Source organism: Vombatus ursinus, unplaced genomic scaffold (assembly GCF_900497805.2).
Source record: "Vombatus ursinus unplaced genomic scaffold, bare-nosed wombat genome assembly UNPS02005459.1, whole genome shotgun sequence".
NCBI classification, from domain to species: domain Eukaryota; kingdom Metazoa; phylum Chordata; class Mammalia; order Diprotodontia; family Vombatidae; genus Vombatus; species Vombatus ursinus.
Window position 1 is genome coordinate 1,508,031 of NW_020945237.1, and position 27,695 is coordinate 1,535,725.

Below are 27,695 nucleotides of genomic sequence, written 5' to 3' on the forward strand. Positions count from 1 at the left end.
CAGTCAGGTACAAATAAGCCATGTGAACATTTGGAGTGGATTCTCTAAATTTGCACATTTCACATTTCTTTTGAGCTACCTCAATTCTGCATTGCTCATAGAGCACAGTGCCTTCTTTGATGTGAATACATTATGTCTTTGCCAGCATCTCTCATGTCACACAATCAGTGCCAAAGTTCTTCAGTGAGACCTTGAGGGTGCATTTGATTATGATGTAATACTATTGTGGTATAAAAAATGATGGGGGGGGGAAACAGGGGGGACTAGGTGGTGCAGTGGATAGAGCACCGGCCCTGGAGTCAGGAGGCCCTAAGTTCAAATCCAGCCTCAGACACTTGACACTTCCTAGCTGTGTGACCCTGGGCAAGTCACTTAATCCCGACTGCCTCACCGAAAGAAAAGAAAGAAATGATGAGGGGATAGTTTCAAAAAAGCATGGCAAGAACTAAATGAACTGATGCAAAGTGAAGTCGGTATTACTGAGAGATTATTGTACACAATAATAATAATGTTTGAAAGACTTGACTAGTTTGATCAGTACAATTATCTAAGCCAATTCCAAAGGATTCATAAATCCATAAAATAATTTTTTGGTAGTTTGATTGGTATGGCACTGAATAAATATATTTAGATTTGTCATTTTTATTATTTTGGCTCAGCCCACCCATGAGCAATTAATATTTTTCCATTTGTTTAGATCTGACTCTATTTGTGTGAAAAGCATTTTGTAATCGTATAGTTCTGGGGTTTGTCTTGATACGTGGATTCCCAAGTGTCTTATATTGTCTACAATTATTTTAGATCCAAGACACTTAATTCCAAAAGACTCATTATGAAAAAATTCTATCCAGGGAAAAAACTGATAAGCTCTGAAGTATAATTTTCTCTCCTACTATCTTGGTTTCTTGCTTTTTGAGAGATCTGACTAATATGGAAGTACATTTTACATGATTTCAAATATATGATTGATATCATGTTGTTTGCCTTCTTGATGGGTGAGGGAGGAGTGGGAAGGAGGGAATTTGGAACTCAAAATTATAAAAGAATGTTAAAAATATATTTTTTTAAAAAGAAAAGATCATACTTCAAGCATTTGTTTGTTATCACATGTCAAATTTGGACACCACATAACAGAATATCTCCCAACCTTAAAAGACGTTCTTTGGTTATGTATAGGTAATTAGAGTAGTTGTATTTGATATTGATCATCGCAGCATATGAAAATTGTGATACATAGTTTTCTCTCATTTTTCTTCTCTCTGATATGAACAGAATCAAGCTATAGAAGTGGCCTGGGGTCACCAGCCTATATTCTTGAGCTGGGTAGAAGGGAAACATCATTCTAACCATGGTGAAAATGTGGCTGAAATTAATAGGCAGGTTGGCCAGAAACTTGGAATTTCAGATGGGGAACAGGTAAGCATCTAATGATGTAAAGAAGGGACTCATTTAAAAAAAAAAAAAAAGAAGGGGCTCATTTACTCTAATCGAATCAAAAATAGTAATGAAAAGAAATACCACAACATTCAGATTCTTCTTTCAGAATAGAGGAGAGAAAGCTTAAGTTTTTCTATGGTAAGCTCATATGTTTGTTTTTTTCAAAGACTAAAAGAACAAGACATTTTTTCTGCACATGGAGTCTATATCTGACTATGGCCTGCATTCACTTCCTGGACTGTTACAAACTATAAAATCACAGTCATTTCCTCCCAAAGTTCCCAATGTTTCTGCTTTACCAGCTGACTCTTAAATGCCCTCATACTTTACCTTATCAGAGATGACATTGAGAGTCAAGCAAGTGCAAGCTGATTGTATGCTCTTCTGGCAAAGTGGTGCTTATGTCAAGTTTTCCTAATGGGAAAAGGCCCTGTAATTCCATAGTTATTGGGAAAGTCCCCACTGTATCCTGGATATGGCCAAAGGACATGAAGCACATGCTTCTAGAAATATCCTTTCTGTTTCCCTCTTCCATGATCATCATTGCTCAAATGTTAGCGCTGCTCTGTTCCTGGTCTTAGATTGAAAACAAGGTATATCCTTCCATTTCTGTATTTCAATCATGGGTACTTATCCCACTTGTGTTAAAATTTAAAGTTCAATTCCCAGATATCCTTCTTTCTCTGCATTGTATCTAGACATCTGAGGTGAAGCATATATTTCTCAACCTCTCAACCTTCTTCCTTGTTACTTCCTCTTGTAAACTGTCTTAGATGACTTGGTTCTAATTCCTGACACAACACAACTTACTGGTTGGTTTTTTTTTTCCATTTATTTATAAGTGGATTTCTAATTGCATTTTTGTATATCCTTCTACAAACTATACCACTATACCACTGGCACTAGCTTCTGATAAAGAGAGAAAAAGATAATGGATCACATAATTTCAGGGATTTCCAACTTTTGAGTGGGATATATTAAGTAATAAGTGTTTGTTGACTGATTGGTAAGGGGCTATTCTGTTCCATACTTGTTTGTCTGAGCAATGCTTAAACCATGGGTCTCGACCCAAAAATTTGGCAACAATAAAAGGTTTCTGAACATGCAACAGCCAAAAATTAATTAAAAATCAAACTCATAATGGATCTGAGGTGTTTCTGGCAACACTTGCCCCTGTTGCATCAAGCATCTTCACTGCCGCCTTGGTTCTGAACACAAAACACGTACACTTTGCACTGCACATGCCCTCAGGCCCACACAAGCCAACAAATGCTGCTGAAATGTGAAAAGGGGTTCTGAGTGGAAATATTAAGAAGCCCTGGTCTAAAGTATGAGGCATATATTAGCAATTATGAAATGGAGACATCATAGATAAGAAAATGTAAGGGAAATACTGCTGACAAATTGTGGCATTAGCAAAAAGCAAAGCGCATCAGGATTTACCTGAATTGTAACCTCATTGGCTTCTCCCCGACCCTGTTTCACAGACAGTTTCAGAGGACACAAAGAAGATAAGCCAGCACTGTAGGCCTGTATTTGTAGCTTAGCAATACTGACAGTTCTCATAGGGAAGGAGTGTGTGTCTAGAAGGCCCCAAGACTGACCAGGTCAGAGTCTGCAGTTGACTTGTTAGGGGTCCTTCATCTAGACTAGCCCATCCTTTAGCTCAGTGTAAGATTTATTTACATTGAATCATTGGTTCTTGTTCAGCACAAATTTCAATTTCAATTTCAATGTAGTTCTCAATTTTCTAGATATTATTATTGTAAATTATTTTCATAAAATCTGTTTTAATATTATTTTGTAATTAATATAGGTACAGTTACCCTGGCTAGCATGTTGTATAACAACATTATTATTAATACATTATAACCAAACCTCTCTGTAAAATTGATGTGTCCCACTATTACATCGTTTAGTTGATTGCCTGAGTCACAAGTCAGATGATCTAATGGTGGAATAGGTGCCACTTGTAATATTTTTTGGCTAATTTCTTTTTTTAAAAAACCAATATATGTCTTTAGGTAGGATATGCCTGTGTAGATACAAATAATAAATTGTAACTGGGTCTTAGACATTACTTGACACCATAATGTCTCCATTTCCTTTTATACTTATTCTTGTTATATTTTCTGATAATATTTGGTATACTGCTATGTTTGTAGTTTTTTTTCTTAAATAGGTATGCCACATTAAATCCACACTACTGCTTACTTAAATATTTTACTTCCCACAGATAAGAACTCAAAATCCTAACGTACAAAAATTTTATTTTTTTCCAGGTGTTTCTCAGGCCCTGTTCCCATGTGGTGTCTTGTCATCAAGTTGAGGTGAAACCCCTCTCAGCAGATGATTGGGAGATACTGGTAAAAAAAAAAAAATAGTCAAAAGTATTGCCATGTTAAAGTTCAACTATTTTAAAATAACATTTTCATTAATTTTCCCTTCCCTGATATTAATTATAAACTTCCTAAAGTAATGTTACTCTGATTCAAATAAGATCTGATTTCATTGTTAGACAAAATATTTGCTCAGGAACAAATGCAAAATGTTGTTTGAGTCTTTTTTTTTTTGTATGTTTGTTTTGTTTTATTTTTGTTTTCCTGATATGATGTAAAATTGTCCTAGGAGCTGCATGCTTCTTCTCTTGAACAACATCTCCTTGATCAGATTCGAATAGTCTTTCCAAATGCCATTTTCCCTGTTTGGGTTGATCAGCAGACGTACATTTATATCCAGATTGGTAAGTGCTGTTTTTAAGATTTGCCATCTTATTCTACAGCGATGAAGGTATTAATGAGCTTGTTTTCTTCCCAGTTGCACTCATGCCAGCTGCCACTTATGGTAGGTTGGAAAATGACACTGAGCTGTTCGTTCGTCCCAAGACACGCCAGGCTAAAGAAAGTGCTGCAGAGCTGCCCTTTCCTAGAGCAGATGACACACAAGGAATATTTAATAAAGACAGAAGAGATCAGGAAGACCTGACCGGGGGAATTCAAACAAAACAATCTCATTCAAGCACTGCCGGAGCCCATGAGCTGAATGAACAAGATTCAGATCTTATCTTTGGCATGTTTACAATGCCAAACATATGGAATCTTATGGGGAGCATTTTTTCTTACGGAGCTGAGAAAAAAATGGACACACCCTGGGGTTCAAGTGAAATTAATGCATTCAAAAATATGCAGTTAACAGTTGTTCCAAAAGACTCTGTTTTCAGAGTATGTCATTCTCAGCCTCCCAGTATACAACGTGTGTCAGCAACATGTTTGTTTCAGAAGGACCATGCCATTCATATTTTTCCCTGGAATCAACAATATTTTGATTTGGAGCCCAGTTTTACTGTGACCTATGGAAAGTTAACTCAGCTGCTCTCTCCAAAGCAACAACCAAGTGAAACAAAGCAAAATGTCCAGTCACCTGAAAAGGAAAAGCAGATGGCTCACCAACAAGATAAAAAACAGATTCGCTCAGGTAGTAGTCAAGGAGTTGGTAAGGCCTGTGTGGTGCAGATAGTCTGGAATGGACTTGAGGAACTGAAGAATTCCATACAGTATAACAACACTATAGAAGCTCTCCATACTGGGAAAGTTTGGGTTAGTGTGAACCTTGTGACTTGGGGGGGAAAAGAACTCATTTGTGTATTTACAACACTTGAAACTATAATGGTTCTTTGTAAAAACTATAATGTGTTATATTAGGAAAACAGAACCTAAGATTTTCTATGTGGTGGACTACATGTGGGGAGATAACGTTCTAATTTTGTAGTAAAATAATTGGTTATTGAACAAATTGTAGTAGCACTGTCTGACAGATGCAGATTAGTACTATAGTAAGGTATACTATAAAAATGAAATAGATTAATGAAAAGTACCATTGTAATTGAATGTAATCAATCAGTAGGTATTTATTAAGTACCTGCAAGTTGTATTAGGTACTATGATGAATTATTACCCTATTTTGCCTCCATTGTTTGGTAGCAAAAAAGATTTTGTCCCTAGATTATCTCTTTGCTTTTAGGCAATTTGCTGCGAAGCCTATAAGTGGTGGTGTGTTCACTTCACCCCAGACCTTCCACTGCCTGCAGTAATTTCTTCCTCTGTGTCTTATGAGCAGAGGCAAGTCTGGCTTGCTGTCAGGTGTTAGGGGAAAGTGGATGCTATAGAAGTCCAGGAACATGGGAAAACTATCCCAGTTCCATAGAGGAAAAAGTTTAGGGATGTAGAAAGGACTAAATAAAGGAGAGCTTCCTTGGAGAAGACATCATCTCCTCTGCCTGTAGCTACCAGCTGGGAATGGGTGACTTTTATGTATACAACATCTCAGATGCTGATTTCCCCCTCATATGCCAGTTTCACATCCAATTTTCTGCTGCGTATTTCTATCTGGATTATCCCATTGTCACTAAAATTCATCATTTCTAAAAACTGAGCTCATCCTTATCACCTCAGAACTGACTGACCCTAATTTTTTTCTATTTCTATTAATGCTGCTATCTATATGTTCATAGAGTTCAGACCTGACCAGAAGGAACCTTAAAGGTCCTTTGTTCCAGCCCTCTCATTTTAAAGATAAGGAAATGGGCCCAAAGAGCTTAAGTGGGGACTTCTCCAAGGTCACATTAATAGTAAAGTGATGGAGTTGGAATTCCAACCCTCATCCTGTGACTCCGAAGTATAGTTTCTCTTTTCCCCACACTGCCCCTCCACATCTGTTCAGATAAACTGGTCTGTTTAGCTAAAGCTCCATACCAACTCAGACATAGTGACCCATCCTAGAATGCCATTCCTTGTCCTACCCGTGTCCCATTCATTTTTTTTAATTTAAATTTTTTTTTTTTTTTTGGCAGTTGGGGTTAAGTGACTTGCCCAGGGTCACACAGCTAGTAAGTGTCAAGTGTTTGATCTGAGGCCAGATTTGAACTCAGGTCCTCCTGACTTCAGGGCCGGTGCTCTATCCACTGCATCACCTAGCTGCCCCCCATTCATTCTTCATAGCATAGTTCACTTCCGTCTTCTCCAGGAGACCCTTCTGGAGCACTTCAACCAGTGAAACTTCCTTCCTCCAACCTCTCCAAATAGTCAGCATTTTATTTGACTGTTAATATTACACTATCTTATAATAGCACTCATACTGCTTTGGACTGACAGTTAACGTTTTATTACCATTTATGCCATGTCTCCCAAACCAGATTATAAACTCTTTGAGGGCAAGAATCTTGTCTTATATTTCTGTGTATTCCTACTGTGCCTAGCACAGGGATGGGGAACCTGTGGACTTCTAGGTCCTCAAGGGCGGCCTTTTGACTGAGTCTGTTTTACAGAGCAATCCCCTTTTATTAAGGGGATTTGTTCTGTGAAGTATGGATTCAGTCAAAGGGCCGCCCTTGAGGACCTAAAGGGCCACACGTGGCCTTGAGGCTGTAGGTTCCTCACCCCTGGCCTAGCATGAGGCCTCATACATAGAAGACACCTAATAAATATTGTTTAATTGGTTAGATGAGTAGAGTTAAAAGATGAAGAGCAAAAAAAAAAAAAAAGAAGAAGGAAAAAAAGATAGAAGAAGCCTGAGAAAAGTCCTCCTAGGCCAGGAATTTCCAATCAATAGCATTTCAATACCTACCATGTGCCTGGAGTGTTAGGCACTGGGTTCCCATCATTTTAGTTGGTAGGAGCTGCTTTTATTTGTTCAAAGCATGCAGATTGATGTGGTTGGGTAGGTGCTATTAGTGAAATACTGGAGCCAGAGACAAGAAGGCAGTTGGGCTGTCCATAAATTTCAAATCCTGAATGATGTGCCCATGTGCTTTGGTGATGGGGGCATAACAGCAGTTTCCACACTTTTTTGTTGATAGATTGATTTTTGGAAATACCCACAGACTGTTGAGTGGGAAGTAGTCAAATCTTTGCCACTTTGCAATAGACGAGGTCAGGTTTGGTTGAACATAGTTCATTCATTAATTAGAGACCCCTTTCCTAAGCAGTGAATATCGATTGGCTAAGATTTTATCTGAGGGAAGTGCAGCAAATTTTTGTTTGGGCATCAGATGGGGATTATTCTCTTCTATTCCTACCATTTCTATTCTTTTAAATTATTCACTCTTTTGTATATACTTATAGGTTGTTTATTTTACGGCTTCTGTCTAAAGATACTACAGCTAAAACCTGGGCTTCAGAGGTTAATATAGATGGTGAAAAGAGATTGAGTTGTTTTTTTTTTTAACTCTTTTATTGTTATATATAAACATCCTAGTTGGGGGGGGGGCCCTTATCTTTTGCTTTTAGATTTACAGCTTCTGTCTAGAATTGGTAGGGCTGATCTCTGGCCTTGTGGGGTTAGTTATGATTACTCCTCCTAGCAAACCACCATTTCTTGTTTGTTCAACCAACAAATATTCTACTATAGAACACTGTGTTAGGCATTAGGAATGATAAAAAGTTTAAATAAGGTACAAGTTCTGTTAATTGAAGCTTCTAGTTCTAAAAGATACAGTTTAATCCACACGTAGCTCAACTAAAAAACTGAGATTAATTTGAATCTATCTTATTGAAAGAAAACTATATTGAAAGCTCTCTTAGATGATAATTCAAAGTATATCCTTGCACAGCACTAGTTCTAAGAAGAGGGGAAAATGAGGTTAAAATTTTAATTTTAGAGCTTTTTTTCCTTCTGTCTGAAATAAGTCTTGCCTAGCACTCAATAATTTTATTAACTTGGATAATTTCATCTGAAACTGTGGAAGTAAGAAGTGTTATCTCTATTATGAAACATTATAGCTGAATTGAACTTTGAATATATTTCTATTTTTTGAACATTGATTTCTAACACTGCATATGTATATATTTATTTCAGATTTCAGAAGACATGAGAAAAAGACTGAATATACAAATGCATTCAGCTGTCCGAATATCACCAGTGGAATCAATCCCACAGATTCCAAAATCTATCAAATTACAACCTAGAGAAAATTTAGTGAGTGCAAATTCATGTTGCATTCAAATCCTTTTGCATGTATAGTCTAAGTAATGCTGTTGTTTCAGTTGGTATAACCCAGATGTAGTATTTCTTTATGTTGGCTGAATCAAGAAGTCCCAAGTTCCAAATCAAGAAGCTTGTCGTAAACCTCATAAGAGAGGTTTATTATGCAATGTGTGCTTGTACAGGTACTCAACAATTTTGACTTTTGAAAGTCTTGCTGAAATTCTTTCAATATCCATTTTACTCAGCCATTTACTTTTCTTCTTACAGTTAAGTAGTATAGCTCCCACATTCTGATTAATAATTATCAGAGTTAATACTTCCCTGGGATTAGGATTAGGGTTACCAATAGGTTACCAGTTTTGAAATAATTTGAAGATAATAACAGGAATTTATTTAGTAAAAATACTTATCATTTAATGGGCCTGTGAGCTCATCTTGTGTGTTAATCTTGGTATCAATTTAGAAAACAATCCATCCATACCTTCTCATCCTCTAGAATTTTTGTCCATGTCCTCCCATAAATCCCAGCTCGGTGAAGCACTTCATCCAGGTCTTTTTACATTTTATAGAACTCAGCCTATCAACCTGTTATCATTCATTCTTATTGAATGACCATCCCACCTCCTTTTCTAATCGTATTTTCCTAGTTGATATCTGAACACAATTTCATCTTTCATGATTCAGAAGGTATGTCCAGATATGTTGGAAAAATCAATGGTCTTGAAATTAGAAGACCTGGGTTTAAGTCCTGGTTCTGTGAGCAAATCACTAACCTTCTCTGAGCCTTCATTTTCTCATCAGTAAGACAGGAATGACCACACTTGTGTAACTTATCTCACATGGTTGTTATGAAGAAAATGTATCTTAAGTCTTGAAATGCTATAGTTATTGTTATATTATTATCATTCAGGTTGATGATAATGAGTATCATTATAGATATAATCATGGAAATGCCTGATAAAGTCAGATTGATAGCCTAGAGTCGATAAACCTATTTTTATTATAGCCTAGTGGGAAGAGAACAAAGTACTAGACTTAGTTTCATATCCATAGTAATGTATTAAATTTCTAAAATTTTACATATGGTTTTAAACTATTTACATTTTTTGTTTTAAATAAGTTTCTATTTGTGTCTTTTTTTCATATCACCAGAATTTCTCTCAGTTTTCCTTCCTGTCTCCAAGAGCCATTCCATATAATAAATAACATTTTTAAAGACAAAAAGGGGGGGGGCGTGGAAATAATCATAACTGATCAATACATGAATAAACTCTGAAAACATGTCCAGTGTATAACACTTGTGGACCTCCCACCTCTACAAAGGGGTGGAGTGGGAAGATCTTCTTATATCTATCTCTTCTTTACAGCTCTATAACATTTTTTTGTTTGTGGCTCCTTCCATTCTCTTATTGTAGTCATTGTGTATGTTGTTTTCTTGGCTCTGCTTACTTAACTCTGCATCAGTTCGTGTAAGTCTTCCCATGCTTCTTCTAATTCACCATGCTTGTTTCTTACAGCATGGTAATATTCCATTCCATTCACATGCCACAACTTGTTTCAGCATTTCCCAGTCACTGGGCATCTCCTTTGTTTCCAGTTCTTTGCTAAAAGTGCCATTAAAAATATTTTGACGTTTATAGAGACTTTCGAATTATTAAAGATCTTTTGGGATATAAGCTTAGTAATGGAATCTATGGGTCAAAGGGTATAGGTATTTTAATCACTCTATCTACTTAATTCCAAATTGCTTGCCATGTGATTTATATATTTGAATATTTTTAGTTGTTGAAATTTAGTGTTTTTCACAGAAATGCTGCTCTCTAGGCCGAGTGAGTACCTTGTATGGAAGAATCATTAGCAGTTAGTTACAGAATATGGATTTTCACTGATTTTAGTCTCAGAAATGAGTTGTTACGTAAAAATTTTTTCCTATATGGTTAAGGGGGGTGGACTTTGGCATTTAAAACCCTTCGCACCTGACTTGACCAGACCTTTTCTGGGTTTATCATATATTTCTCCCCCTTACACAAGACAATCTGTCTTCCACCTCTTTACCTTTAGATCCCTTCCATTTCTAGCATTCTTTGATATCAAACCCTTGTGCTTGATGGTATCAAGCTTTTTCATGACTCTCTTGAGACTTCTCTAAGTTCCCACAACTAACTCTGTTACACATCCAGAAAAAAGCAGGAGATGCAGGGAATTTATTTCCTTTAAAATAATATTTTTTCTTTGTTTTACTTATTTAAATAATAATGTCTCACTTTTTCTTTATAATCCATAATAATTAGCCTGAGGTTAGATTGAAAAGAGAAGAAGAGATGATAGAAACAAAGGAGGCCAAAAATAAATCTGATTTGCAGGGATAGTTGAAATGATGGGTGACAAGAAGAGAGGGAGGTGACAAAGAAGAAAGGAGTGTTGAGAGTGGAAAGACACTGAAAATACTAATATCTAAGATCTTTATTCACCCACATAGCAAACATTAACATGGAAGCTTATTTATCCTCAGATTTCTTCTTCTTTCTTAGCCCAGAGGACTGTTGTACTACTTTTTCTTTCTATGGAAACAGGCTAGCAAAAAATTACCTTTAAGAGTTATGATATGAAAGCTTTTTCAATTGTATGTCAATTAAATGTACTATCATCTTCCACAATTTTTAAATAATTGTACTAATTAAGCACAGGGCCTGCTTCTGTTAATTCTTCAGGCTTTGAGTTTTGAGTGTTTTTTTTGAATCTCTGACGATAGCACTTATTTGTACCTTCTGAGCATCTTATAAGCTATAAATATTACCAACAAGATAAAGAAACAGTTGTCAAGATAATTCTTTGTTTTTCTTTCCTTTTTATGGTTAGCATAAAGACATAAGTGAAGAAGAAATCAAATCTGCTTTCGGTTTATGGCTACAGAATTCTAGTACAGTAACTTGTCCCTGGATACTGTCAGCTGAAGAATACATTAATTTGACATTTAAAGATGGTAGGTAATCTTTGTTAATTTGGATTTCCCTTCCTTAAACATGAATAAAAAACTCTCTTTTTTAAGTTACAGCACTGTAACAAAATAATTTAAAATGAGATTTTTTTTTAAAAGAAACTACATACCTGGTGCAACACTCAGTTTAATGTTTCTTTTTAAATTCTGGATTATCTAATTTTGATTTAAATATTAATTATTACAGTAATGTCAGTATTATTATCTTTTCAATAGGGCTGAAGAAGTTTTCTTTGAATATTGTTCATCCTTTGGAAACAGAAAAAAATAATTCAGAAAATGTTTTTATGTTGAGTACCAGCTTGCTCCAGAAGATTGATGTACAAGTAAATATTTTGTAATTCTGCATATTTAATAAAATAATGATTTCTTATTTTATGTTAAAAAACGTATATAAATGAGTATCCTGTAGAAGACATTCTCACCCCATTGATCATATTTATAGACCCAAATGTCTGGATTACAGAAAAACTTGATTTAACATTTCTATAATATCTTTATAAAAGTTTGTAACTATACTTGTTAGATTTACACTGAATGCTTTTATTAGCAAATAAAATCATCGTTTGCAAAATCTTTAAGAATTTCTAAAAAGTAAATATTTTAAAGAAATTAATTATAAAATTGTTGCTGATCTTAGTTCTTCAATGTATAAAAATGAACTATCAGCACTGCCAGTTATGGGAGAAAAAGGGTTGAGATGTGTTGCTGTCTGGGTAGGCTGTGATTTCTTTGACTTTCATCAGTAGGGCAGAGATGACTTTCTGAACAGATCACTGCCTGCTCCCTGTTTTTCTGGTCAAATTGATGTGTCCCTCACATTCTTCGCAGTCTGTTTCTTCTTTCCTCATATTTGATCGAACATCACAATTAAAATGAAAACCAAGTTGTTATTTTAAACTTTTCCTAAGTTCTAATACCATGGAGATAGAGTGGTTTAGCAGGTAGAGCAGAGTGTAAAATTACGTTTTATAAGGTTATTATCCAAATGCCAAATTACTGAAGTGTTTTAATTATGTAAATATGCCTGGTTAGATGAGGAAATAAAGTGATTACAGAAGTAAAAAAAAGATTTAACGTGTTACTTATACTACAAATATTAGTCTCCTAAAAGTACATATTATTGTATTTGAGGGAAACTTTGCTTTTTGTTTCCTAAATAAAACTGCTTCTTTATCATACTTCTCTCAAAATTAAAGGTACTTTTCTTTGTTGTGGTAGATCCTTCTATATCCTGTGGCACAAGAGGAAAGCTTTGAGGAAACCAGCTTTACTCCTTTTTTAAAACTGAGCACCTTAGGGTAAGAAGTGTGGGCCAAGCAAAATTTGTTTTAAAGTATTCTATCTCTATGCTAGGGTCTTTATGTACAGACATTACAACATGGATGCCAGTAACTACTAAGTCCCCATTCATGAATTCCCTAATGATTCCAGTGATTGTGTGTGTCCGTTCAGGCGCTATTTGGCTCAGCAGTTCATGTGGCTCTCATACACCTCAAAGTATGTAGCTTGTTAACCACTTTACATTGCAAATCTGCTTGTGAGAAGAGGAAAGAAGCCAGATGTGAACCTGATTGTTTGTGATTATAGCAACTATAATTTGTAATTCTTTGTATAAATTATTGTATATTTATATTTGTAAAATTTCATTGAAGAAACATTTTTAATATTTAAATTATGTTATTCCCTCATTTTCTTATAAGTGTAGTAGGTAAGATTGAGTGTGCTCTCCACAGCTCTTAAGGAAGATGAAGGTGACGAGATCATTAGCAGGCAGGATTTTTTAGCTAGGTTTTTGACAAATGGGTAATACCTGTAATTTCCTAAAGAACTCTAATTTGAACACAGTGGTACCCTGGAATAGAGTGCTGACTTTAGAATCAAAGACCTGTGTTCAAATCCTGCTTTAAATACTTACTGGGCCAGGGACCTTAGGGAAGTCAGTTAACTTTTCTCACATCAGCTTTCTCATCTGAAATAAGGATAATAATACCACCTACCTTTCAGAGTTGTTGTGAGGACCAAATGAGATAACGTGAGAAGCCCTTTACTAGCCTCCAAGCACTCTCTATGTGCTGTCACTAGCATTGGTGAAAAATCTAGGTTATAAAAGTAAGAACTTTCTGAGGGAGTGTAGTTTAAGTTGTCAATGTAGAATTCATTTGAGGCAATACCTAGGCGAATCTTTTAATTACTTATAACAATTAGATTTGCTAAGTAAACTGATATTGCAAACAAGATTTTAGAGGGCATCTTTTAAGAGAAAAACCTGTTTTAATCTTACCCGAACCCTTATAAAGTACATATTTATAACTGATATGCTAATTGCAGAAACAAAAAACAAAACCTTTAAAAAAATTAAAGCAAATCCCTTAATGATCTATACAAGGCCAAATTAACTTCATCCTGATTTTTGCATGGACATGAAAGTAATAACACTGAATTTCAAAAATCCATAATTCTGACTTTGCACTAAATCAGACTCTTTCCAATAATCAGAATTTTGAACGTTTTATTCTGTTGTTTTAAGATGCTCTAGCCTGATGTAGAAAGCTTAGGGATTTTTAGTAGCAATATTTTATCATTATGTTTCAGTGTTGAATTATCTGTTACTTTGTATGTTTTGCAGGGGGTTGAATAAACAAGGAATAGTTTCTCTGGAGCATGTCACCCATAGTCTCTTGGGACGACCTTTATCTCGCCAACTAACTTCCATTGTTGCAGGACTTCGGAATGGAGCTGTCCTTGTCACAGGAGTGAAGGTGGTACTTCCAGCTCCCGTGTGCTCCCCATATGCTTAGCTTAAGAATAGTATTCTTTTAGTGTTTGTATCTTTGGTTTTTGAGTACTATCTTAAAACAGAATTATATACAAAAAAAGATTGCAGCTTTAAGAATATTGATAACTTTTTCATTTATATAATAAGTAAACAGTTTGACCTTAATGGGTGCCTTATAGTTAGCCCTTAATGTTTTCGTTATATTTCTTCTGGATTTTCTATACAAATTTTCCATTGAGTTCTGGTCTTTTTGTTACAAATACCTGAAAGTCTTTCAGTTTGTCAGATGTCCATTTTTTTTTCATTCAGGATTATACTCAATTTTGCTGAATAAGTTATTCTTGGATGCAATCCCAACTCTTTTGCTATTTGAAATATACTGTTCCAAGACCTATGGTATTTAAAAAGCGCTGAAGGGGTCAAAAGTGGGAAAAGTTTAAGAAGCCCTGTTTTAGAGTAGAAGCCGCTAGGTCTTGTGAAATCCTGACTATTTCCACAGTATTTAAATTGTTTTTTTCTTGCTGCTTGCAATATTTTCTCCTTACCAGTAGAAGAGTGTTTCTAGTGGTACATCTTTACCATTCCACTATTATAAGGCGCAGAAGTAGTCTGTCTCATTCTGCTCAGATTACTTTTTTATGTTTTTTTCCTCCATTTGATTGGCATGGTTTTTTTCTTTCTGATTATCATTTTATTATTATTCTTCTGTCTTTGTTTTGCTTTTATCCACTTTGAGTTTCAAGATACATTCCCTAATAAACATTTATCGGGAGATTAGATTTCCATAAACTTCAGCTAATTTGTACTTGACCAAGATGCTGGAAATATAGGAGAAAGTTGTTCAACTAGTCAAAATGGCAACGAACAAATGAAAACCATTTACTGCAGAGACAAGCTAATCACTTGGAGCCTGTTGATTCTTGTTGTATTTCAAATTCTCATTTCAGAGCCTGAGCTGGGGAAGGAGGGATGCTTCCAGACAGTGGAAGCTGGCAGGACTGACAGACCCCAACTTAACATTGACCTACAGTGGCAGCATAGAACCACTCCCTGGGGGCCATCCCCCAGCATCCCTGCTGAGGGTAGCCCTGGGCAGGACACATTACTGGAATGGATTACTGTTCAGTGATGCTGCCCCAGAGGCACCAAGAAAATGCTAAATTATCTTCAGTGTTCCCTTCTCAAAAGAGTCTGTTGTCACTTTTTGTTTTAGGTCGCTGTCAGTTTCCTTTAACTCCCCCTCCCCATTTAACTATTCCTTGTAACAACAACAACAGAAATTTTAAGCAAAGGGAACCAACACAGCAGCTGCTTTTGACAGTTTCTGCTTCATTCTTCATCCCACTTTCTTCTCTACTGAAAGGAAAAAATGAAATTTCCTTGTCAACTCTAGAGGACCAAGATAATGTATTGCAATTCATCCTCATTTGAGACACTTGTCTCTTCAGTGGTCCAGATTGCAGCTCCTGATGTCCTCTCCTCTTGTGCTGTTTTGTTCCACCCTTCCCTCAGCCCCTCCTCACTGCAGGCCTTCTCTGCTCAGGTGACTTTCATTGCAGTTTAGTTTCCCTCATAGTGGATCAATTCACTGGTCACTGAAGAAAGATTTCACATTTAAATACCCCCAGTATTAAAATGATCTAAAGAGCCTGTGATCCTCAGCACCTGCTACTTATTTTGTTTTATTTCTTTCCAGCACCTAGCACAGTACCTTGCATGTAATAGGCTTAAAAAAATCCTTGTTGGATTAGATTTGCCGTTCTTCAGCCGGTTCAGAAGAGGTGGAAGCCATCCACCATGGGTGGAAAGCCTTTTTGTGTTTTTGTGGTTTTTCCCTTTCCACTTTGCTTGGTTTCTTCTTTGAGAAGGGTAGTTTGGTGCTAGATAAGGTGACAGGAGTACCTGAGCTTGAATCTTCTCTCTGACACCACATACTTGAACTTGAACAGATCCCTCTGGACTTGTCTTCTGTGAAAGGAGGGAGTCTGATGAGCTGCTCTCTGAGGGCTGTTCAGATTAGGGCTCCAGGTCTATGAGGCTCTGAACTTCTCAGAGCCTCAGAACTCTCCTAGGATGGCATTGTGGAGAAGTTACTCTCTGTAGAAGTGGAAGGACACCTCAGCCATATTGACATATGGGTCATTAGGACCAAATAATTCACTTCCCAGTGGCATTATTGTACTTAAATTGAGAAAAAAAAAATATGAAATGATAGATTTAAACCAGGGTTTGGCAAACTCTGGCCCACTGGGCAGTGGGCCAGAGTTGGCCCTTGGGCTACTGTTTGCTGGTCTCTAGTCTAAACTAGCACCAAATGGTTGAAGATATTAGGCTTTTATACTCTTTCACTATGAAAAATTACATTGCGTGGGATGCAGATCATGAATTCCTTGAAGGAAGGAGCATATTTTAATACTTTTGTGTATTTCACACAGTCTCTAACACAGGACAAGGCTATCAGGTACTTGATAACTGCTTATTGATTGTTGGATGAGTTTTGCATTTTACCAGCATTTTTTGTTATTGGATTTATTAGTTAATATGTTTTAGTTATTAGCAAAATTTTATTTTCTAGGGGAGTGGAAAGTCAACTTTAGCTAAGGCTATCTGCAAAGAAGCATTTGATAGACTGGATGCTCACATGGAAGTAATTGACTGTAAAGCCTTGAGAGGTAGGCATATGATAACCTTTTATATATATCAATTACTTTTTAGAAGACATAGAGAAAATGTGCTTTAATGTTAAATTCAACTCTTCTTTAACTTCTCAGTTTATCTTTTCCACGTTGAGTCCACTTAGTCCTTTTTTGTTTTTGTTTTGCTCTTTTTTCTTATTTGGAGAGTCAGTAGAAACTGTTGGCTTTACTCAAAGGTAAAGCTTCAGTTCTGTAGTAAAGGGAAAGGAGGAAGAAAAAGGAGTTTTCTTGGCTTGATGTTCTGGGCTGCTCTGAGTTGCTGGCTGGGAGTGTCACTCTTGTGATAGTGTGGGCTCTCTAGGAGCAGCAAGTAAACAAACTACCCGTGAGCTTTGTCTTTTGTGCTGAGCTCCTTCCTGGGTGTGTAGCCAGTGAGGCCCCATTTGTACGTGTCTGTGCTCTTTACCTACTTTTATGTGATTCTATATGTGTAGGCAACAAAGTTGAAATACGAATTATGTTATACTTGTTACTTGGAGGTTCATCAGACTTGTATGTTGACATAGTTGGGAATTTTGGTAACTATTTTAAGAGGTCAGGTTATACTTTGAACCAAAGGGAAATGTGAACAAAGCCTTCTGTAAACCTTAAAGTGATTGCTCTGTGTGGGCAGATAGTCCTGCAGCCGCAGGGCCAAGCTGGTTTGCTTTTACTTCTTTGTTATATCTAGAGTCTTGTTATCAAAATAGGCAAGATTCTATTTTAGGTCAGTAATTATAAGGATTCATTAGTAAATATTTCCTAGAACATTTATTCTCTAAGCTTTTCTATAGATAGCTTCTTTAACTTTTAATGACTTAATTTAGTTTTCTCACAAATGCAGATTTCTTTTAATGATGAATGGTTTATAGCTAAATTTAAGAATGAAGTATTTGAGGGACTCTTCTGTCAGCCAGTAAGGAAAAAATAAAGATTTGATTATTTTTAAAATGGTAGCTTCTTTATTGCCTTTGACTCATTTGGGATGAAAATAATAAGAAATTTTATTTTTAAGAGATTTTCATTTTTAAAAGAATTTCCCTAAAAAATTTGTCCACATGTACAATCTTTTGAATCAGCGCATTTTCCACATTTCTTAGGAATAAGAGGGCACTGCCCCTTTCCTTTAAAATTAGTCTAGTGAAGACAAGTCAGGGAAGACATCCAGGTAATTGCTGAATTTGTCAAGCTGGAGTTTATTCAGAGAATGTGTGTCCTCTGGACACAGATCCTTTTGAGTTTTAAGATTTAGTGATCTATTATTATAAGTATAGGCATTTTATTTTTGAAAGGCCGTATGATTCAATAGAAAGCAGACAGTTGGGAATCACTCCCATCTCTGCCATTGACTCAAAGTGTGCTGCTGTGCGTTTGATTTACCCTCTGGGCCTTATTTCTCCAGCTGAGAAATGGCAGGGGGGAGGGAGTGGGAAGTGGGATGGACAGGAAGGTAGTCTTAATTCAATCTTTTTCTGCAGGAACCTGCTGGCTCTGCTGAATGTGAATTAGACTTTCATTGAGAAAATTTTGTTGGTGGCAATATTTTTTTTCTAGAATATTAAGTTATATATCAAAATATTTGTTACATGGTACAATATTCTATATTACAATAGGTTTAATTTCCTCTATTTTGTTTCAAAATGTCCCCAACCCCCTTTTCTTCTGTAAATAGTCTATCCCTCAAACCAACTGTAAGTTCCATCAGTTTATTTCAAACCCTAAAATATTTCATGGTTAAATCAGTTTAGGAAGCTGTATCGAGTGATTTCTTACATCTCTTTAGATGCTAAAATGTTTCAATATTTTTCTTATCTTTTGGTACCTTTTCCATAGTCCTAAAAAATCCTGTGAACTTAAATGGTATGTTCTATTTTTCTGCTTTATAAATCTACACACCTGTTGATAAAGCTGCCTGTAGTCTTGGTAAACTATCCTGTTCACTGTTAACCATCCACCATCACAGTGAGCAAGTTTCTATAAGTTGGTGGGTCAGTCACATCTGAATCCTCAATTTAGATCATTGCATTCCAGCTAAACTTTCTTAGCAGTTGCTAAGACTGTCACACAGCAGTTGGTGGAAGAGTTTGCCTCACCTAGAGTTCCCTACATGCGTGAAATAGGTCCACATTAAACAGAAACCACTTCTGTGTGGCCTTTCAGTCTTTGCAGCCCTAAATCAGATTTGGAGCATTTCTTAATGTGTTTCAGGGAAAAGACCTGAGAACGTGCAGAAAGTCCTGGAGGCAGCTTTCTCAGAAGCCATATGGAGGCAGCCGTCTGTGGTTCTCCTGGATGACCTGGATCATATTGTCGGTGTATCCACCATGCCTGAGCAGGAGCATGGTCCTAATGCAGTTCAGAGTCAGCGGCTGGCATATGGTGAGGCAGCTAGAGGTTGCTTGGGGGCAATCTTCTCTTGCCGCAAAATTTCTTCTGTGGCTCTATTGCTGTCCAGGCCATTTTGCTGGGCAGCTTTGTAAAGGGGGATTTTCTGCAGCCTTGTGTGGTTTATGTAAATATTTCTAAGACATAGTAGATAAGAGTTTCAGACCAGGAGTCAGGTCCATATTCATATCCTGTCCCAGACCCTTTTTAGCTGTATTACCTCAGTCAAGTCCCTTAATCTCTCTAAGCCTCACTTTCCCCATCTGTAAAATGGGAACAGTACCCCTGAAAGTTGTTGAGGATCAAATGAGATAACATATGTATGTAAAGCACTTTGCAGTTATTATGATGATGTAGTCTCTGAGGTCTGAGTAACTAGGTCTGAGTAACTTTCTGCAGTTATCCCATATTGAAATTACACAGTAGGACAAGGACCAGAGGCTTCTTGGTTAGAGCCTTCTGTCCTCCCGGACTTTTGTGAAGGAGTTTCTTTCAGTGTTAAAATGGAAAATGATAGAGTATGCTAGTTCGTGGTCTGAGGTGTTAGTGACTTTTGTAATGCTCTCATTTTAAAACATCAGATAGGTTAAAGCCTTCTCTTCTAGTAGGTCTCTTGAAGGGGTTGTGAACCTTAATTCTGAGGCAAGCCTGTATACATAGTAAGTCAGTCTGCATTTATCAGTGTTGTCGCCCACTTCGGCTGCAGACTCATCAAGGCCAGTCACCTCTAGAAGTTGTCGGCCAAAGTTTTACTTATTCAGTAAAAGAGAAATTATTAGTGACCCCAAAATATTTTTATATAGTATCTACTTCACTCTTGAAATTTGCAAAATGTTGTGATAGAGAATATCACCAGACACATGGAGTGAGAAATACACACTATTCATTTCTGCACAGTCTCCCATACTCTGTTAGATATTTTTTAATAGTTGTGAAGTTATTTTCCAGAAAGCCATGAGAGATTATCTGTGGACCATTATAATTTTAAAAGCATATGGAGTGCATTTGACCTAAGAGATTTTTTTGTTGCTGTTAAGCTTTTTATGCTAATAGAGAAATGTTGCTCATGTTTAGCTTTGAGAGACATGATCAAGGAGATTATGGCCATGGGGAGTTTGATTGCTGTGATTGCCACAAGCCAGACTCAGCACTCTCTGCACCCTTTACTTGTTTCTGCACAAGGAATCCACGTATTTCAGAGCTTCCAGCCCATAAATGTTCCAGATCAGGTAACAGTGCTTGGGAAAGAAGTGGTTAAACTCTTTGTGGCTGTCTCTGGGTAGAAAGAACAATAAAGCCTCGTATTGTGGTTTAGAAGGCAAGTTGAAAAATGAGTCGTGTAATTTCAGGCTTTAATATACCTGTGACTGAGAACATCTTCCAAAATCAACATCTTTTTGAATACTTCCCTACTTTGTACAAAAGGGATTTGGGAGCAGGCCCAGTGAGCTCTCCTGATTGTTAGGGCAGTGTTTTTCCTACTCTCCCACATAGGCTCCCTGCCTTTAATTGAGATTTCGTGAAGTGTCCCAAGATAGTCCTGTGGAAAATTCTGTTGATTTCTAGGTAATAGCATATGAAATCGGTCTCATAGAAACTCCTTTGCACATGGGATTAGAAGGTAGGGAAGTCCACAGGCTAATAAAGGGCAATTGTATTTGGATTTACAACAAGCCAAATCCAGCATAAGGAAGAAATGTATTTAGAAAAATCCAACGTGCCAGTTGTCTGTATGATTGCCAGGGGAACTGCGTATCATAAATAGAGAATATTCCTTTTCAGGGTGGGGAGTTGGAGGTGGGGGTGGGGTAGAGCAGCTGGGTGAAAAACAGCAATGTAGATGGTTTTCTTTTTAAAGTTTATTAGCCTAAAATTTTTTTATCAGCCTGTATTGCCTACTCCACTTCAGAATCATCACAGTGAAGCATAAGATAAATGTTCCTGTACCTTCAACTGGATTTTAAATTTTATTTACATTTTTGTTATTATCTTGATTTTCCCTAGACTTGGCCTGTTTTCTTTTAAGCCTTGAATCTGTGCTCATACAAATTAGTCTATAAAACATTGGTATGTTTTAGTAATACAAATCAGCACAGACTAAAACATAGAGTACTAAGTAACCTTGATTGAAAATACAAAATTTTGCTTTTGCTCCTGTATACTCAACTTGTAATAATCAGTATATTAATTTATTCATGTATTTTTTGGAATATTTCAAGACCCAGAAAAGAAGTGTATTGCATTCATATTTCCACTTGATTTATTAAGACAGTTTTTTTAAATGAGTACAAATAATTGTTAGCTTTATCACACTGAATTTTCTCAAAAATTATGTGCAAAAAATTTAGATGTGATTAGAATTATGAATTCTAATTATGTTTCCCCTGCCTCCCAGGAACAAAGACAGGAAATTCTGCATTGTGTAATAAAAAATAAACTTAACTGTGATGTAGATAAATTCACTGATCTTGACCTGCGTTGTATTGCAAAAGAAACTGAAGGTTTTGTAGCTAGAGATTTCACAATGCTTGTGGATCGAGCTGTCCATGCCTGTATCTCCAGCCGGAACGTGTGCACAAAGGAGGGTATGTTTTACTGGCAAAATCTATAGTTGAGGACTGTGTTTTCCTTCATATAGAAATGCAATTGCAGTTAGCCCAAATTGAGATTTAATTGTTTTTCATTTTATTTGTTAAGGAGACATTTGATTAGATAGCACTGTGAACTAAGACAAGTGAAGTATATTGAAAATTCATTTTGTTCAACATCAGATGCCTAGAAAATTCATTTTGTTGAATATCAAAGTGCCAGAACTATTTTATTTGTTATTTTTAAAACAGGATTACTTCTAAAAACATTAGACTTTCAAAAAGGTCTCAAAGGCTTCACTCCAATATCTCTGCGAAATGTAAACCTGCATAAACCTAAAGATGTAGGCTGGGACAAGATTGGTGGCTTACATGAAGTTCGGCAGATTCTCATGGATACCATCCAGTTACCAGCCAAGGTATTTTTTGGGGGGAGGGGGGGCTAGGCAGTGGGGTTAAGTGACTTGTCCAGGGTCCCACAGCTAGTAAGTTTCAAGTGTCTAAGGCCAGATTTGAACTCAGGTCCTCCTGATTCCAGGGCTGGTGCTCTATCCACTGCGCCACCTAGCTGCCCTTAAGGTTTTTTTTTTTTAATTGGAAGAAGTAACTTCCAAAAGAGCTGCAAAGTACTGATTTTAACTTTGCTTCTAGGAGCTTGAGCGAACTACTATTACAGAAGGCGGCTTCTTGTAGGCAAACATCCTCCATTTCAATTCTATTCAGCAGATAAAGTCAGCACTCAGACTTGTACAAGGCAGGAGAGCATAGACTGAGAGCTGGGAAGGTGTTTGAGTTTGATGGCGATTCAACACATCAAGCCAGATTTAGAATTTAGAACTGATACCAGCCAGAATAGGTAGAAAGTTTGGTTGAGGCAGGTTTGTGCAGTTCAGCTGTTCGAAACTCATACAGCAGAATCTAGGAAAGTCACTGGGTTGAGGTGGTGAGCAGAGGCACTCAGGACCGAAGGAGCAAAGACCAAGCATCTGAAGGGAGGGGCCAGAACCTGGGGAAGAAGGGGCTTGGCACAGGAGACAGCCAGCTACCGTGATGGCAGATTGAGTCAACAACCATTTCTTCAGACTTAATTATGACTGTGTGTCAGGCCCTGTGCCAAGCACCAACTAAAGGGATCGTCAGCAGGGCTCAGAACTCAGACATTGTACCTGGGCAACAAGGATCAGAACTCAGATGCCAGAAGACTGTGATAGTCATGGAGAGAGGAGGAGGAGGAGAAGGAGAAGGATAGCTCACATTTATAAAGTACCTGTTATGTCCCAGGCACTGTGCTGAGCATTTCACAAATATTATCCCGTTGGATCTTCACAACAACCCTGGAAGGCAGGTGCTATTATCCCCATTTTATAGATGAGGAAACTGAGGCACATAGAGGCTAAATGACTTGTCCAGGGTCATACAGCTAGTAAATATCTGAGGTCAAATTTGAACTCAGGTCTTTCAGGCTCCAGGCCGAGCTCTGATCACTGCACCACCAGCTGCCAGGGCTGAGTTGATATTGAGTTGATATCTTTTGGGATGTGACAAAATCAAAACCAGTGAACACGGTGAGAGGAAGTAATATTCATGAACATTCATTTACTAAGTACTTGTTATGTAGAAGGTACTGTATTTGGCATTGAGGGACGTAAAAATAACTGTACTAAGATAACAGTCTTGCCCTTAGAATCTTTACAGTCTAGCAGATGTCATAGAGTGATTTTTTTTCTTAATGCTGTGCTTTATTTTCAAGTATGCCATATATAACCTGAGAAGAAAAGGAAGCGGGTAAGATGGAAGATATTAACTGAACTGTTCTAATTCTTGTGCAGCAAATATTGTTAGCTAATATATTTTTCCTATATTTTTACATGTAGAAAATATTTTATTATTTGTCAGTTTCATTAAGCACTTTAGCCTTGTAAGCACCTTACTGTTGCTGGGCTTTTTGCATTCAAACAAGTGGTACCACTTGTGTGATTTGACAGTGGCACAGTTTGGACTGATTCTGAAGAATTTTTTTCTTTAAATGCATTTTAACTGCTGATTGGTCACTTCAGTTTTAGAATTCAGCTCTTTGTCATATTTTTCAGTACCCGGATTTATTTTCAAACTTGCCTATCCGACAGAGGACAGGAATACTGTTGTATGGTCCTCCTGGAACAGGAAAAACATTAATAGCGGGAGTGATTGCACGAGAGAGTGGGATGAATTTTATCAGTATCAAGGTATGCTGAACATTGTACAGGGTAAGCATTATGTGGGAAATGGGGAGTCAGCCTTACTATTTAGAAGGCTCTATCTATAATGATATTCTACTGTGAGAGATCAAATTATTATCTCACTTTTTATACCCTTTGGCTGCTTGAATGGAAAATCAGATAATATATGTGTCTGTATGCAGACCTATATGTATATATATGTGTACATAAGTGTATATGTGTACTGACGTAGCTCTTTTACTTAGGTTCTGAGATAATTGGCCTGTAATACATGCTTACACAAGACTGATTAATACCAGAAAGATAATATATGTATTTATCTTTGGGAATATGCCTGCTAAGCCAATGAGCATCCCCCTTCCTGGAGTGTCCTGGCAAATTCCTCTTCTCTTACTTTTCTCTTTCCAGAATCCTCAGTTACCAGTTTTCTTATTTGCACTTGTCATTACAACAAAGTTTCAGCACATTTTCTTTGGCGTGTTACCCTTTCCAGGTTTACCTTTTGTTGTATATCAACTGCATTTTGATTTTGCTTCTTCCTTTATGGGGAAGAACCTTTAATCTCACTGACCAGAGTCTACAAATTGCGTTGTAAGATGGATTATTAATAGGAAGGTTACATGAAAATAGTTAATCTAATTTCTATAATGAAAATCTATAGCTTCTGTCAAAAAGAGATACATCCCTTCTCGTGTTCTAGGCCTTAATTGTAAGCTTTTTAGCCCTTTGTCCATAGACTACTTTGAGAGTATTTTATACAGGGTGGCCCAAAGTCATAAGCTAGTTTTAAGCTGGTTAGTGCAGAGAGAGAGAGAATGTGTGTGTGTGTGTGTGTGTGTGTGTGTGTTGTGTGTGTGTGTGTGTTTACATATAAGTGACATGTTACATTAATAATGTCCAGAATAACCAGAATTTGGAGGAGTTATATATTCTAAGTTTTACATATTTGTCTTGAATAATGACTGGTGTTTTGTAAGAATTCAATTTATTTTTCATCATTGATCTTTTTTTTCTGATTCATATTAAAGAAGTATAATTTTTAATAGCAATAGTCCTAGTTTTGAAAAGTAAACATCGATTTACCAAATGGAGCATTTGTTTTACTTTTAAATTTAAACTGTTTAAACTGTTGAATTTAAAAGTTTGCTTTTAGAGAAAAGTATCCTTTATCTTCCTTTTCCTTTTAAAAACTTACATACATTTGTATCAGTAAATGAAGATGCTAGCCAAAGAGTTCCACGTCTCTTCGCACTAATTGGAGTCTCCTGAGTTTTCTAATAGGGTGAGTCTCTTTAGCAACAGAAGCTGAGATGTAGCGCCTCTGCCAGCAGGCTGGAGGATGTCATCACTTTTGGTATTCCTTCTACCAGGGCAAATCATAGCCCCACCATCCTGGAATGGACACCGTTATAAGATGCTGTGGCCAACAGTAGTCATCAGCTGGTAATCGACCTGCTCCAAACTTAGCTAAGTTTATCTTCAGACAGCAGACACGTGACCTGGACGGGGCCCATGTTTGGCTTGAGCTGCCAGGGCTTGTGCACTACTGGTACAGTCTTCAGGCCTTGGGTTACCTCCATACCAGGACAGAGCACCAAAGGACATCACTTCAGTGAAGCAAAAAAATTATCATCTTCCAAGTATTTATCTTTTAAGTATGAATATGCTGGTAAAAGAACATAATCATTAATTTAATTATGGGAGAAACCAGCTAATTGTTCTTATTTTTTGAATTTCCCGTCACCTCATGTTGGATTTTTAAATATGTGATGGTTCTCTTAAGAATGCCTTTTGATAACCAGAAATAGATTCCATATGGAAGTGATAACTTTGTTTTGAATGCTAATAGAATCATATTCTCCCTGATAGGGGCCAGAACTACTCAGTAAATATATTGGAGCAAGTGAACAAGCTGTTCGAGATATTTTTATCAGGTTGGTTCTCCACATATTTGTTCTATTTTAAGTTAAGAAATATGTACCAATATTTCATTATTAGAAATTTTTTGATAACTTATTCTTTATAGAGTTTGTGTTTATAACCTGTGTTTTATTAACTAACTTGGATGTCAAAGATTCTTGTATTCAATTGGATGTTATTTGTAAATTGACATTTTTTATTGGGATTTATATTTAAGCACAGATAGACTAATATTCTTCCTTTACCATGTACTAAATTTTTGTTTGTATTGTAGAGCAAGCTACAAAACCTTAGAGTTTCCATAAGTAAAATGAAAAAAGTTAAACTTCTGAAGATCAGTATTTGCAAATGTTTTGCCTACCATGGTAACCTTATGGTACTAGGATTCATGAATTAATTTGTATTACACTTTTAGTTTATTTTTATTAATATCTTTTGTTTTTATGCTGCCTGAATTTACCCCTGGATCTTCCCTTTTCTATTCCCATAGAGCTATTAAAAATGAAAAAGAGAAAAACATTCAGTAAAACTAATCAGTGAAAAAAAATCTGACATTGTCTGCATTATTCCATACCTGTGGAGCCCACCCCCTGGCCCCCAAAAAATTCCATGCAAAGGAGTTAGAGGAGGTGTCTCCTCCTTATCTTTTCTTTGGGGCCAAGCTTGTTCTTTGTAACCTTGCAGCACTCATCTTTATCATTCTGCGATTGTTCTTTGCGCTGACATTGTTGCACTGTTTTCCCGGCTCGGCTTACTTCACTTTGCATCCATTTGTGTAAGTCTTCCCATGCTTCTCTGAATCATCCTGGTCATCATTTCTTACAGCACAGTCATATTCCATCGCATTCATGTACCACAGTTTGTTTAGCCATTCCTTGATCAATAGGCATCAGCTTTATTTCCATTTCTTATCTACCACAAAAAGTACTTTTACTTTCTCAAAACTGATGATGATCATAACTGTGTGTTTCTTCCAGGGCACAGGCCGCCAAGCCTTGCATTCTTTTCTTTGATGAATTTGAATCCATTGCTCCTCGACGAGGTCACGATAATACAGGCGTCACTGACCGCGTTGTTAACCAGTTACTAACTCAGTTAGATGGAGTCGAAGGCTTAGAGGGTAACCGTTGTCAGTGCTCAAATTTCTTTTTTTCACATGCAAGAAAGTTACCAGATCGTAATGAGAATTTTTTTCTTTTCTTCCTTCAGGTGTTTATGTATTGGCTGCTACTAGTCGCCCTGATTTGATTGACCCTGCCCTGCTAAGGCCTGGTCGACTAGACAAATGTGTATACTGTCCTCCCCCTGACGAGGTAATAATCTCTTACTTATGGTCCCACACCAGCAATCTATAGTGTTCCCTTGTGAGTTTTATTTCCATCAGATAACAACAGTAGTCTTGCAGTTGGTTAAGAGGACTATTTTTCTTACTATCAGCCCTAGACCTTAGAAGGCAACTAAGAACTTAAGAGGCAACTAAATGTCTAAGGCAGCTTAGAACTCTACTCCAAGAGGCAGCCAGTCACTTCATGGTTAGAGTGCTGGGCCTGGAGTTAGGAAGACCCGAGTTCAAATACAGCCTTGGACACTTCCTCACTGTGTAACCCTCGGCAAGTCACTTCACTGCTGACCGCCAGACAGAATGGATCCACTGGAGGAGGAAATGGCTAACACTCCAGTGTCTTGGCCAAGAAAACTCCAGATGGGGTCATG

At 36.9% G+C, this 27,695-nt stretch overlaps 1 protein-coding gene across 1 annotated transcript in view; it reads left to right on the forward strand.

The window, feature by feature from the left end:
* The window catches only part of PEX1 (peroxisomal biogenesis factor 1), a 44,133-nt gene that overhangs the window by 8,963 nt on the left and 7,475 nt on the right, over positions 1 to 27,695 (forward strand). Inside the window, exons 2-19 of the mRNA XM_027847852.1 lie at positions 1,273 to 1,416; positions 3,720 to 3,803; positions 4,066 to 4,180; positions 4,255 to 5,033; positions 8,290 to 8,409; positions 11,278 to 11,401; positions 11,633 to 11,742; positions 12,638 to 12,717; positions 14,046 to 14,178; positions 16,771 to 16,867; positions 19,079 to 19,249; positions 20,330 to 20,484; positions 21,651 to 21,840; positions 22,096 to 22,262; positions 23,934 to 24,068; positions 25,932 to 25,996; positions 26,960 to 27,102; positions 27,192 to 27,295. Coding sequence (XP_027703653.1) covers positions 1,273 to 1,416; positions 3,720 to 3,803; positions 4,066 to 4,180; positions 4,255 to 5,033; positions 8,290 to 8,409; positions 11,278 to 11,401; positions 11,633 to 11,742; positions 12,638 to 12,717; positions 14,046 to 14,178; positions 16,771 to 16,867; positions 19,079 to 19,249; positions 20,330 to 20,484; positions 21,651 to 21,840; positions 22,096 to 22,262; positions 23,934 to 24,068; positions 25,932 to 25,996; positions 26,960 to 27,102; positions 27,192 to 27,295 — 2,916 coding nt within the window. The remainder of the gene's footprint in view (positions 1 to 1,272; positions 1,417 to 3,719; positions 3,804 to 4,065; positions 4,181 to 4,254; positions 5,034 to 8,289; positions 8,410 to 11,277; positions 11,402 to 11,632; positions 11,743 to 12,637; positions 12,718 to 14,045; positions 14,179 to 16,770; positions 16,868 to 19,078; positions 19,250 to 20,329; positions 20,485 to 21,650; positions 21,841 to 22,095; positions 22,263 to 23,933; positions 24,069 to 25,931; positions 25,997 to 26,959; positions 27,103 to 27,191; positions 27,296 to 27,695) is intronic.